General features: G+C 42.2%; 1 protein-coding gene across 1 annotated transcript in view; it reads left to right on the forward strand.

Moving 5' to 3' along the window:
* gfra4a (GDNF family receptor alpha 4a) overlaps nucleotides 1-12176 on the forward strand; it is a 64300-nt gene extending 52124 nt beyond the window's left edge. Inside the window, exons 4-8 of the mRNA XM_019862715.1 lie at nucleotides 7124-7463; nucleotides 7587-7696; nucleotides 8651-8785; nucleotides 9849-10012; nucleotides 10724-12176. Coding sequence (XP_019718274.1) covers nucleotides 7124-7463; nucleotides 7587-7696; nucleotides 8651-8785; nucleotides 9849-10012; nucleotides 10724-10894 — 920 coding nt within the window. The 3' untranslated portion in view covers nucleotides 10895-12176. The remainder of the gene's footprint in view (nucleotides 1-7123; nucleotides 7464-7586; nucleotides 7697-8650; nucleotides 8786-9848; nucleotides 10013-10723) is intronic.
* The last annotated feature ends 2010 nt before the right edge of the window (nucleotides 12177-14186 follow it).

Below are 14186 nucleotides of genomic sequence, written 5' to 3' on the forward strand. Positions count from 1 at the left end.
GGGGGGGGGATCGCTTGCCGTCGATCCCATTTGTGTCAACGTGGCCTCAGTATAAGGGAAGTCGGCGGCGTTTCAAGATCCGAGCGAGCAAGCGTCTCGTCTCCGCACTTTGTCAATGGGCTCCTCCTCTGCCAAGTCGGTGGGAAGAAGCGATGCCGCGCGATGGGTTGTTAGCTCGCTCTCCGGGGTCCATCCATATTTTATACGACAGCTCCGAGAGAGGCCCGGCGCAGCAGCCGCGGGCGCTTTACACACTAATGAGCGGCGCGAGCCGCCATCATGGCCGGATTGACGAGCAGGTCGCTTGGCGTTTTGGGTGGGGGGGGTGATGGAGCGCCTGCTAACGCCAGATCATGTATGCGCCTATACGAGCGCGCTGCATCGTTAGCGATGGGCCACGCCGGCTCCACGGTGAGGCCAGGGTGGAAGATGCGCAGGGTCGCTCAAGGTCACGTGGCCCACACACACTCAATCCCACGCCCGACATACATTTATTGATTGATTTATATGCAATGACAAACAGATTTTTTCTTTTTCCAGCATCCAAAAAGGGACTTACTTTCATTTCTTGTCTGGAATGACTTAAATTCGCCGAGTGAATGTCGTTTTAAAATTTCATTTGTTTTGTGACGTAATTGATGTAAACGTGTCATCCCTCAAGAAAAATACATCAACTATTTTTTTTTAATAACTTTCAACATGAGATCATGTCAAAGATGTACATTTTGTGTTTTTGTTTTAAAATTTTATATAAAATTCAATGGTCGTTATTTTCAGCCAAAAACGCCTTACGATACATGGTCGTTTTTTTTCGGGCCAAAAACGCCTTACTACACATGGTCGTTTTTTTTCAGCTAAAAACGCCTTACTATACATGGGCGTTTTTTTTCGGGCCAAAAACGCCTTACTATACATGGTCGTTATTTTCGGCCAAAAATGCCTGACTATACATGGTCGTTTTTTTCAGCCAAAAATGCCTTACTATACATGGTCGTTTTTTTCGGGCCAAAAATGCCTTACTATACATGGTCGTTTTTTTCGGGCCAAAAATGCCTTACTATACATGGTCGTTTTTTTCGGGCCAAAAATGCCTTACTATACATGGTCGTTTTTTTCGGGCCAAAAATGCCTTACTATACATGGTCGTTTTTTTCGGGCCAAAAATGCCTTACTATACATGGTCGTTTTTTTCGGGCCAAAAATGCCTTACTATACATGGTCGTTTTTTTCGGGCCAAAAATGCCTTACTATACATGGTCGTTTTTTTCGGGCCAAAAATGCCTTACTATACATGGTCGTTTTTTTCGGGCCAAAAATGCCTTACTATACATGGTCGTTTTTTTCGGGCCAAAAATGCCTTACTATACATGGTCGTTTTTTTCGGGCCAAAAATGCCTTACTATACATGGTCGTTTTTTTCGGGCCAAAAATGCCTTACTATACATGGTCGTTTTTTTCGGGCCAAAAATGCCTTACTATACATGGTCGTTTTTTTCGGGCCAAAAATGCCTTACTATACATGGTCGTTTTTTTCGGGCCAAAAATGCCTTACTATACATGGTCGTTTTTTTCGGGCCAAAAATGCCTTACTATACATGGTCGTTTTTTTCGGGCCAAAAATGCCTTACTATACATGGTCGTTTTTTTCGGGCCAAAAATGCCTTACTATACATGGTCGTTTTTTTCGGGCCAAAAATGCCTTACTATACATGGTCGTTTTTTTCGGGCCAAAAATGCCTTACTATACATGGTCGTTTTTTTCGGGCCAAAAATGCCTTACTATACATGGTCGTTTTTTTCGGGCCAAAAATGCCTTACTATACATGGTCGTTTTTTTCGGGCCAAAAATGCCTTACTATACATGGTCGTTTTTTTCGGGCCAAAAATGCCTTACTATACATGGTCGTTTTTTTCGGGCCAAAAATGCCTTACTATACATGGTCGTTTTTTTCGGGCCAAAAATGCCTTACTATACATGGTCGTTTTTTTCGGGCCAAAAATGCCTTACTATACATGGTCGTTTTTTTCGGGCCAAAAATGCCTTACTATACATGGTCGTTTTTTTCGGGCCAAAAATGCCTTACTATACATGGTCGTTTTTTTCGGGCCAAAAATGCCTTACTATACATGGTCGTTTTTTTCGGGCCAAAAATGCCTTACTATACATGGTCGTTTTTTTCGGGCCAAAAATGCCTTACTATACATGGTCGTTTTTTTCGGGCCAAAAATGCCTTACTATACATGGTCGTTTTTTTCGGGCCAAAAATGCCTTACTATACATGGTCGTTTTTTTCGGGCCAAAAATGCCTTACTATACATGGTCGTTTTTTTCGGGCCAAAAATGCCTTACTATACATGGTCGTTTTTTTCGGGCCAAAAATGCCTTACTATACATGGTCGTTTTTTTCGGGCCAAAAATGCCTTACTATACATGGTCGTTTTTTTCGGGCCAAAAATGCCTTACTATACATGGTCGTTTTTTTCGGGCCAAAAATGCCTTACTATACATGGTCGTTTTTTTCGGGCCAAAAATGCCTTACTATACATGGTCGTTTTTTTCGGGCCAAAAATGCCTTACTATACATGGTCGTTTTTTTCGGGCCAAAAATGCCTTACTATACATGGTCGTTTTTTTCGGGCCAAAAATGCCTTACTATACATGGTCGTTTTTTTCGGGCCAAAAATGCCTTACTATACATGGTCGTTTTTTTCGGGCCAAAAATGCCTTACTATACATGGTCGTTTTTTTCGGGCCAAAAATGCCTTACTATACATGGTCGTTTTTTTCGGGCCAAAAATGCCTTACTATACATGGTCGTTTTTTTCGGGCCAAAAATGCCTTACTATACATGGTCGTTTTTTTCGGGCCAAAAATGCCTTACTATACATGGTCGTTTTTTTCGGGCCAAAAATGCCTTACTATACATGGTCGTTTTTTTCGGGCCAAAAATGCCTTACTATACATGGTCGTTTTTTTCGGGCCAAAAATGCCTTACTATACATGGTCGTTTTTTTCGGGCCAAAAATGCCTTACTATACATGGTCGTTTTTTTCGGGCCAAAAATGCCTTACTATACATGGTCGTTTTTTTCGGGCCAAAAATGCCTTACTATACATGGTCGTTTTTTTCGGGCCAAAAATGCCTTACTATACATGGTCGTTTTTTTCGGGCCAAAAATGCCTTACTATACATGGTCGTTTTTTTCGGGCCAAAAATGCCTTACTATACATGGTCGTTTTTTTCGGGCCAAAAATGCCTTACTATACATGGTCGTTTTTTTCGGGCCAAAAATGCCTTACTATACATGGTCGTTTTTTTCGGGCCAAAAATGCCTTACTATACATGGTCGTTTTTTTCGGGCCAAAAATGCCTTACTATACATGGTCGTTTTTTTCGGGCCAAAAATGCCTTACTATACATGGTCGTTTTTTTCAGTCAAAAATGCCTTCGATATACATGGTTGTTTTTTTTTCGACCAAAAACGCCTTACTATAGATCGTCGCTTTTTTCGGGCCAAAAACGCCTTACTATACATGGTCGTTATTTTCGACCAAAAATGCCTTACTATACATGGTCGTTATTTTCGACCAAAAATGCCTTACTATACATGGTCGTTATTTTCGACCAAAAATGCCTTACTATACATGGTCGTTATTTTCGACCAAAAATGCCTTACTATACATGGTCGTTATTTTCGACCAAAAATGCCTTACTATACATGGTCGTTATTTTCGACCAAAAATGCCTTACTATACATGGTCGTTATTTTCGACCAAAAATGCCTTACTATACATGGTCGTTATTTTCGACCAAAAATGCCTTACTATACATGGTCGTTATTTTCGACCAAAAATGCCTTACTATACATGGTCGTTATTTTCGACCAAAAATGCCTTACTATACATGGTCGTTATTTTCGACCAAAAATGCCTTACTATACATGGTCGTTATTTTCGACCAAAAATGCCTTACTATACATGGTCGTTATTTTCGACCAAAAATGCCTTACTATACATGGTCGTTATTTTCGACCAAAAATGCCTTACTATACATGGTCGTTATTTTCGACCAAAAATGCCTTACTATACATGGTCGTTATTTTCGACCAAAAATGCCTTACTATACATGGTCGTTATTTTCGACCAAAAATGCCTTACTATACATGGTCGTTATTTTCGACCAAAAATGCCTTACTATACATGGTCGTTATTTTCGACCAAAAATGCCTTACTATACATGGTCGTTATTTTCGACCAAAAATGCCTTACTATACATGGTCGTTATTTTCGACCAAAAATGCCTTACTATACATGGTCGTTATTTTCGACCAAAAATGCCTTACTATACATGGTCGTTATTTTCGACCAAAAATGCCTTACTATACATGGTCGTTATTTTCGACCAAAAATGCCTTACTATACATGGTCGTTATTTTCGACCAAAAATGCCTTACTATACATGGTCGTTATTTTCGACCAAAAATGCCTTACTATACATGGTCGTTATTTTCGACCAAAAATGCCTTACTATACATGGTCGTTATTTTCGACCAAAAATGCCTTACTATACATGGTCGTTATTTTCGACCAAAAATGCCTTACTATACATGGTCGTTATTTTCGACCAAAAATGCCTTACTATACATGGTCGTTATTTTCGACCAAAAATGCCTTACTATACATGGTCGTTATTTTCGACCAAAAATGCCTTACTATACATGGTCGTTATTTTCGACCAAAAATGCCTTACTATACATGGTCGTTATTTTCGACCAAAAATGCCTTACTATACATGGTCGTTATTTTCGACCAAAAATGCCTTACTATACATGGTCGTTATTTTCGACCAAAAATGCCTTACTATACATGGTCGTTATTTTCGACCAAAAATGCCTTACTATACATGGTCGTTATTTTCGACCAAAAATGCCTTACTATACATGGTCGTTATTTTCGACCAAAAATGCCTTACTATACATGGTCGTTATTTTCGACCAAAAATGCCTTACTATACATGGTCGTTATTTTCGACCAAAAATGCCTTACTATACATGGTCGTTATTTTCGACCAAAAATGCCTTACTATACATGGTCGTTATTTTCGACCAAAAATGCCTTACTATACATGGTCGTTATTTTCGACCAAAAATGCCTTACTATACATGGTCGTTATTTTCGACCAAAAATGCCTTACTATACATGGTCGTTATTTTCGACCAAAAATGCCTTACTATACATGGTCGTTATTTTCGACCAAAAATGCCTTACTATACATGGTCGTTATTTTCGACCAAAAATGCCTTACTATACATGGTCGTTATTTTCGACCAAAAATGCCTTACTATACATGGTCGTTATTTTCGACCAAAAATGCCTTACTATACATGGTCGTTATTTTCGACCAAAAATGCCTTACTATACATGGTCGTTATTTTCGACCAAAAATGCCTTACTATACATGGTCGTTATTTTCGACCAAAAATGCCTTACTATACATGGTCGTTATTTTCGACCAAAAATGCCTTACTATACATGGTCGTTATTTTCGACCAAAAATGCCTTACTATACATGGTCGTTATTTTCGACCAAAAATGCCTTACTATACATGGTCGTTATTTTCGACCAAAAATGCCTTACTATACATGGTCGTTATTTTCGACCAAAAATGCCTTACTATACATGGTCGTTATTTTCGACCAAAAATGCCTTACTATACATGGTCGTTATTTTCGACCAAAAATGCCTTACTATACATGGTCGTTATTTTCGACCAAAAATGCCTTACTATACATGGTCGTTATTTTCGACCAAAAATGCCTTACTATACATGGTCGTTATTTTCGACCAAAAATGCCTTACTATACATGGTCGTTATTTTCGACCAAAAATGCCTTACTATACATGGTCGTTATTTTCGACCAAAAATGCCTTACTATACATGGTCGTTATTTTCGACCAAAAATGCCTTACTATACATGGTCGTTATTTTCGACCAAAAATGCCTTACTATACATGGTCGTTATTTTCGACCAAAAATGCCTTACTATACATGGTCGTTATTTTCGACCAAAAATGCCTTACTATACATGGTCGTTATTTTCGACCAAAAATGCCTTACTATACATGGTCGTTTTTTTCGGCTAAAAACGCCTCACTATACATAGTCGTTATTTTCGTCGAAAAACGCCTTACTGTACATGGTTGTTTTTTTTCGACCAAAAATGCCTTCGTATACATGGTCGTTATTTTCGGCTAAAAACGCCTCACTATACATAGTCGTTATTTTCGTCGAAAAACGCCTTACTATGCATGGTCGTTATTTTCGACCAAAAATGCCTTCGTATACATGGTCGTTATTGTCGGCCAAAAATGCCTTACTATATATACATGGTCGTTATTGTCGGCCAAAAATGCCTTACTATATATACATGGTCGTTATTGTCGGCCAAAAATGCCTTACTATATATACATGGTCGTTATTGTCGGCCAAAAATGCCTTACTATATATACATGGTCGTTATTGTCGGCCAAAAATGCCTTACTATATATACATGGTCGTTATTGTCGGCCAAAAATGCCTTACTATATATACATGGTCGTTATTGTCGGCCAAAAATGCCTTACTATATATACATGGTCGTTATTGTCGGCCAAAAATGCCTTACTATATATACATGGTCGTTATTGTCGGCCAAAAATGCCTTACTATATATACATGGTCGTTATTGTCGGCCAAAAATGCCTTACTATATATACATGGTCGTTATTTTCGGCCAAAAACGCCTTACTATACATGGTCGTTATTTTCGTATGTTTAGATCCATTAAAAACTCTCAGGACGCCAAAAAAACAAAACAAAAAAAAAACACACAGGAAGTCAACCATTTTGATTTGAAGCTCTCCAGAATTTTAATAGGAAATCCAGCCGTCAGAGTCACTTTCATGAATTTCAGGAGTCATGTCATCCACCTACAAAATCATTTAAAGAAGCCAGGCTTCAAAAGATGGAAGGAAGCCTTCCATTTTCCAAAAACACCCACTAGCACCCTTGAAGATATTCGTGGGTGCCGACGACTGCCTGAAATGTCCATATATTCACACCGGGTGACGTCTCGCTTCCAGAATCGGAAGTGACAACGGTCAACCGCTGCCTGGACGCCGCCAAGGCCTGCAACATTGACGAGACGTGCCAGAAGCTGCGCACCGAATACGTGTCGTCCTGCATCCAGCCTTCGGCCCGCTCGGGCCCGTGCAACCGGCCCAAGTGCAACAAGGCGCTGCGCAAGTTCTTCGACCGCGTGCCGCCGGACTACACGCACGAGCTGCTCTTCTGCCCGTGCACCGACACGGCGTGCGCCGAGCGCCGTCGCCAGACCGTGGTGCCCGCGTGCTCCTACGAGGACAAGGACAAGCCCGGATGCCTGGCCCAGCTCAGGGTCTGCAAAGCCGACTACGTCTGCAGGTAGACGTGACGCAAAAAAAAAAAAAAAAAGTCTCAGGAAGTCGGCTTGTACAATGATGACGTGTGGCCTTGCAGTAAAAAAAAAATGATGAAGGGATTTGTTGTTTGCCGTCCTCGTCTCAGGTCCCGCTGGGCTCAGTTCCAGTACGACTGCCAGCCGTGGCATCAGAGCTCCAGCGGGTGCAAGCAGGACAACCACGCGGCGTGCCTGCTGGCATACACCGGCCTCATTGGTAAGCACGAGCGACGCAGCAACGACGGCGAGCGTTTGGCGGGACGGATGGTGCATGCTGGCACACATTTGACACCAGAGTGAGGCACGGAAATTTTGGAGAACTCCTACCGCGGCCTTGGAACCCGAACTGGAGCCGCTAACCCTGACTCGCGAGTCCTAATTTGCAGCAATTTTGTTTTGAATGAATTTGCATGAGAACGTGAGGTTTCCAAAGAGACCTTTACAGTGCCGCCATTTTTAGCGCTTATTTAGTGTATATAAATTGCTAATGCGGCGACTTTTCCCCGCTGCCGCGAACTTGCTAATCCTCTTTTAGCGGTTACCGTAGAAATTCACGATCCAATTCAATTTGGTGTCACTGTTGGGACTCGCGTCACCCTTTGAGTGAATGCAACGACTATCGGAAAATGAGTTTACGTCAAGTTGACATGGGAGTTTACATCTCGCATACATTTCATATGATCGCACATTTTATTTCGGTAGACGAAAGGTTTTCTGTGGCCTAAAATCTCACGAAAGCTTGGCCCGTGATTTAGAACAATTGCCCAACGATTTGGACGCCCCAAATATGTACACTGCAGATAGATGAAACGCTGTCCATACACTTGAGAGATATTTGGCCGTGCCTTTCCAATCCCTCAAAGGGCGGAGGAGGAGTTTGAAATCAAAGCGAGACACGTCGAGTCGTCCGTCGCCTTGACTCCTCAAAGCTTAATTATCAGAATCCGACGAGGCAGAAGCCTCGCGTGCGCATAAAAGCCGGCACGTGCGCATCGATCCGTGCGTGGATGTCATCAAAGGAAAGACGGACCCGCATCAAAGAGCGGCGAGTCGGTCAAACACACTCGGGCGGCAGCAGGTGCGGGGAATAAGCATCAACGTGTTTTAAGAACGGTCAATTTGGTACTTTCATATCGCAAACGTCTGTGATGTGTTCTCGCCAACGCGGCAGGCAGCACAATTACGCCCAACTACCTGGACAACAGCACCTCCAACGTGGGACCCTGGTGCTCCTGCACTACCGGCGGACACCAGCGGGAGCAGTGCGCCAGCTTCCTGGCCTCCTTCCACGACAACGTCTGCCTGAGTAAATACGCGTCCGCTTTCCATTGACGTCACGGTATCATCGCGTCTTTCATTTCTTATCATACGTTTGTCAATGCGGGGAGGCTTTAACGGCAAGTGGTTGGAACGATCCACAAAAAATACCCACAAATGGTGACGCCCCGCCCAGTGGGTGATCGTATCATAACGAGATACAAAGGAGGAAAAGAACACATTCACTGTCTTTTACAAGATGTCACTAAACGCATCACACGCAGCAGAAACGGCTGCGCGACGAACCAAAATGGCGGCCGCGACGAGCCGCGGGCTCACGCCAGTAACACGAGCAACCAAATGAAAAACAACACAAACAAGTACAGTATATAGAGTAAAACTGAAAAGAAACAAACATTACCCGGCAGCACAGTATGGCGGGAGCAATTGCGAAGTCGCATTTGGTCTCTGACATGACAAGCAACAGACAAGCACTTCAATCATCTCAACGTGGAAAAACGTTCCATCGACAAAACGTTAATTAAATAACACAAAAAGCAATGGAGGCTCCGAACGAATCGGGGAACTAATTAAGCACACGGTTGAAAAAAAAAAACAAAGTGGAATATTCTTTGAAAATTAGAAATGAATGCGGACCATCAACCAGATGCGACTTCCTCGTAGCTCTGCCTGACGCTACGGCGGGAAGCAGGTGCCATACTGTGCGCTGTTGCGTCACTTCCGTCATCATGGAAGAAACTTCATGTATCACTCCGGAACACACCGAATATATATTTAAAAAAAAAAAACGCACTGCATTTGAATGAATGGGACCCAAGTGCACAATGGATGAACTTTAAATCTTCAGAATATTGAAATCAGGTTCACTTTTTCAATCCAAAAGTCTCATCTGTTGAAGTTCCACAAAGTTCACCCTCAGCACACTTGATGATGATGATGATGATGATGGTGATGATGATGGTGGTGGTGCAAGCAGCAAGACGAGAAAAGCCACAAGGCTTTCGGACCTTGTATTTTTTTTTTGCTCATGCGTTTCCGCTGTTGGACTCGCCGCTCATCAGAAGGCGCTAAACCAAAGCGTCCCGTTTCAGAGAAGGCCATGCTGGCTTTCGGCAACAGCTCCGACCTGAAAAGGGGCGGCGCAGCCCCAAGCCCGCCCGCCGACGGCGACGACGACGCTCCCCGGGCCACCGGCGTGCCGGACGTCTCCGTGGAAACGGCGCAGAACATCCTGAGAGCCCAGATTCCTACTCAGGTTAGTCAAATCCAAAAATGAATTACAAAACGTTCAAAATATTGTTAAAAAAAGAAAAAAACAAAATTACTAAAATCTAGCATATCAGAAGACGTCGAAACTATTAGACAAAAAACAAAAGTAATGCAAAATTACAACAAATTCAAAATATTGTACAAAATAAAATATTAAAACTTCGACCAAAATACGTTAAACACAAAAAAATAGAAAGGAAAAAAAAACCCTGAAAAAGAATGCAAAAATATTGTACGAAAGAAAATTGATGTAAATGTACGTCAATATGTTGGGAAAATGGTTGGAAATCCGTTTGAAACAAATACACAAATGTTGGAATAAAAACCACAACGGCACTACAAAGAGAAAAATGTGAAGAATATAAAAGGTTTTGATAAAATTCACCAGAAAAAGAGAAAAACACAACACGTATGAATTAAAAAAAAAAATGGATAAAAAATATAAAACCGTTTTATCAACAGACTTTTTTGGGGTGATGAAAAGTAGTTTTAAAAAAAAATTGAACGATAATGCAAAATAAAGAAATCTCTATTTTCCCAATCCCAAATATTACATTAAAAAAAAAAAAAAGGTATAAAATGACATTGATCATCACATATTTGTGAGAGGAAAAAAAAATCTCCAAATGTGAAATGTAAATACAATCAAGAAAACGGGAGTGAGGTTGGGGCGTAACTTTGCGGCTGTTTCCCGAAGGTCAACAACGGCAACGAGCGCCTTTGGGGCGACTCGGGCGACTCGACGCTGGCGTCGCCCGACCTGTCGGAGGGCAACGGCGCCGTGACGCCCGCTCGTCCTCTCCTGCCTGCGCTCCCGCTGGCCTTCTGCTGGCTCCTGATGATGCCGCTTCTCCTCCGCTGCCACTAGGGGGGGTTGCGCGACACGGCCAGTGGCGACGCTGCACTTTTCCCGCACCCCAACATTTCCCGCTTGACCACGTGGCGCGCGGAGGACGGTCGACAGAAGAAAACTCTTCACGGAGACGGATTACAAATTATTTTTGCTGTTGTCGTCGTGGAAAGAGGATTGACGCCGGTTAGCGCCCGTCGCTAACCGCCCGTCGCTAACTGCACACATTTGTGTTGTCGTTATTGTCATGTTGCGGCAAAAAAAAAAAAACCCACAAAAATGTGCGCAACTTTTAGTGAACACTTTTTAATGGATGGGAAAAAAAAAAGACAAGCGTTTGTGTTTGTGTGGATGCTATGCATAATTTTTTTGGTGTGTTCTTGCCGTACTCCCCCACAATGTAACCAAAACAAAGCCCATTTGTTAACGAGCCTTTCGTCTTGGGCCAAACCGCCAAAGCACAACAGCGCTGAAGGTTGCAAAGGGGGAAACTTTCCATGGGAATTTCTCGAGAATTGACAAAATTGAAAATCCCAACGCAGCCAGATTTCAAGTTTTTCCAAGTTTGAAGTTTTCACCCATTTTTTTTTTTTTTTTGCTCTGCGTTGCAAAGCACAATTTGAGTTCGCTATGAGCTTCGGCTAGCACCACTACTTAAATCTAAATAAAGAAATAAATAGAGCAATGAAGGTACTGTGATACCCTCGCATGTGGGCAAGGAGAGCGATCCGTTCTGCATGAAAAAATTTTCTATTTACAGTATGCCCGAAGATGAGCTCTTTTCCATAAAATCGCCCCCAATTCTGACTTAATTCCCATTGAAAATTTCCAATTTAGAAGAGTTCAATAATCCCCCCCGGCAGAAATTCACATGGACACGTGACGGAAATTCACGAAAACTTTTTCAACGGCACTGCTGCTTTCACAGAGCACAAAAAAAAAAAAAAAAAAAAAGCCACCGGAGCCATTTTGGGGAAGTGGTTTAAGCTCCAAGAAGAGCCAACGCGCTCATTAGCTTGTTGGCTCGTTAGCGTCACCAAAATGGCCGCATGAAAGCGGCAACGGAGAAACTTTTTCTGTTTGGAAGGCTTCAAAAATTTTGTCACCGGATGGCGTTTTTTGTTTTTGGAACATTCAAACGTTGCCGCCGGTTTGAAAGAAGAGGAGACTTGGGTTGCCGTGACAACCGGGGGACGATTGACAGCCCAAGTCAAGAACTGAAAAGACTCGCTCGCTCTCGCTCGCTCTTCTCGTGTTGTTCAACACTTTCACTCAATTAAAAATCAAACGTCCAACGGCAGACTGGCGTCTTTGTGGCAAAAGGAAACACAATTCAGCAGCTCTGTGTTAAGGGAAAAAAAAATCAATCATACGGGCATATTTGGATAACATTTTTTTTTTTTTTAAACCATATGTGGGTCCACAATTTCCCTTCTCTGTTCCCCGGGGCCAAATTCCTTTGCTTGAGGTGACCAATCGGGAGCCGCGGCCACGGTCGGTGCCTGTCGCCACGGCGATTCCCGAACCGGCGGTCAGGGAAGCCATCGAACCGACGACTCAAGCTGGCCCGCAGGACAGTTGACATGATACCGACCCGCTAAGTGAGGGGGGAGGGGGGGGGGGGCGCTGGGGAAAACGTCGTCCGGAGGTGCCGCCGACCTCAATCGGGGCTGTTCCGAGTCGGTGGGGAGGATACGTGGAAGACCGCCGCGATTCCACCGACACGCCTTCCGGAGAGGAAGAAGAGCCTGAAGACTCCAAAAAGCAATCTATATTTGGAATTGACCAGAAATGTTAAAACCATCATAAAAAAACAAACAAAAAAAAAAAACAAAGCAAAAACATACTTCGCTTTTTCTTTTTTTAAATTTATTTTGTTTATTTCCACATGTAATCAGTCCAAAACATTGCGTCATTTTCTGTCTGTACAATCGGTAAATGTAGAAGCTCTCTAGTTCACTTTTACAACAGAAGCAAAGCAGCGGGACTGAGCTGAGCTCGCTTGCCGTCTATTTACAAAAGATGCTAATTCATCAACGTTAGTCATGACGTTATTTTTTTTTTTTTAAAAGGAGCATAAATTACTCTTGCTGTTTAAAAGCATTCAACAAAATGTCATTCACAATACTTTCCCCGTTATGTACAAAAGACGTATGAACAAACTCGGGACGTTTTAATGCCGCAAGATGATGACCAACCAAAAGGTGGCGACGTTGTTCGACTGCTCCAACCAGTGCATTGCCGTTCAAATACGCGCTTCCACTTGAAACCATCGAAAGGTTAAAAAAAAAAATAAAAATACAGTCAGTGTTGTTTGTGAAAAATGTCAAGATTATCGCAATTTGTTAAGTCGTTGCTGTACAAGGACACTGGCCAACCCCCCCAAAAAAGAAAAATCGAAGTTTTTTTTTTTTTTTTTACCGTTCATTGTAAGCATATGAAAATCATGATGCTCCCGCGTTGCTTTTTCCCGACATCACAGCTTACGCTTTACGAAAAAATACCTTACGAAATGAAATTTTGCGCCCACGCAGGTTGCCGACAAGAAGGGACGTTAGCGCTAAACGCTAACTGCTACGCACGCGGAACGCTGAGCTTTGAAAATGGAGCCACTGTGCGTTAGATGAAGAGAACGGCGCAGATGTAAACAATTCTAAAAAAAAAAAAAAGAAAAAAAAAAGAAATGCCTCAATGTAAACAAGGTAAAACTTGAGATTTTATCAGAAAAAAAAAAAGACGTCTTGAAATAAATCGGTAGAGAGCAGAAAGGCTAACGTTATTTTCATTTGCTCTCAAAAATCAGCCACTCTTATGATTTAAGCGTGAAGGGACCCTGTGCAAATATCGTGCAAAGTCGACGTCACATTTTGCAAAACAGTTCAACAACGGGATGGCAGAAACAGCCCAATTTTGTCATCTGTACTTGAGCACCGCGGGGCCACAACAGTTCGGAGGAATTGACGAGACTCGAAATATGATCGGAAAAAGGAACACGAACTTCTGAAAATGATTCGTGGACAGAGGACAGACTCGCATTTGGCAATACATTTCCAATTGTGTACAAAACGCTCGTTGTCATTCTTCGAAAGGGATCGCCAACAAACCGAGGAAATTTTACGTACATTTTTTTTCCACCAAAAAAGTGAGAAATTCGGCAGTAAAAAAAAGCAAAACGTTCCATTTTCGTGTCACAATTACTTTTGTGTGTTATTGCAGCGGTTTCAAACATTCTAGTTTGCCTCCCAGATAATCTGTGAAACGCACTTGCCACATCGTCAAGTTAAAAAAAGAGAAAAAAAAAAGTAAAATC

This window comes from Hippocampus comes, unplaced genomic scaffold, assembly GCF_001891065.2.
Source record: "Hippocampus comes isolate QL1 unplaced genomic scaffold, H_comes_QL1_v1.1 scaffold250, whole genome shotgun sequence".
In the NCBI taxonomy this organism is placed as follows: Eukaryota; Metazoa; Chordata; class Actinopteri; order Syngnathiformes; family Syngnathidae; genus Hippocampus; species Hippocampus comes.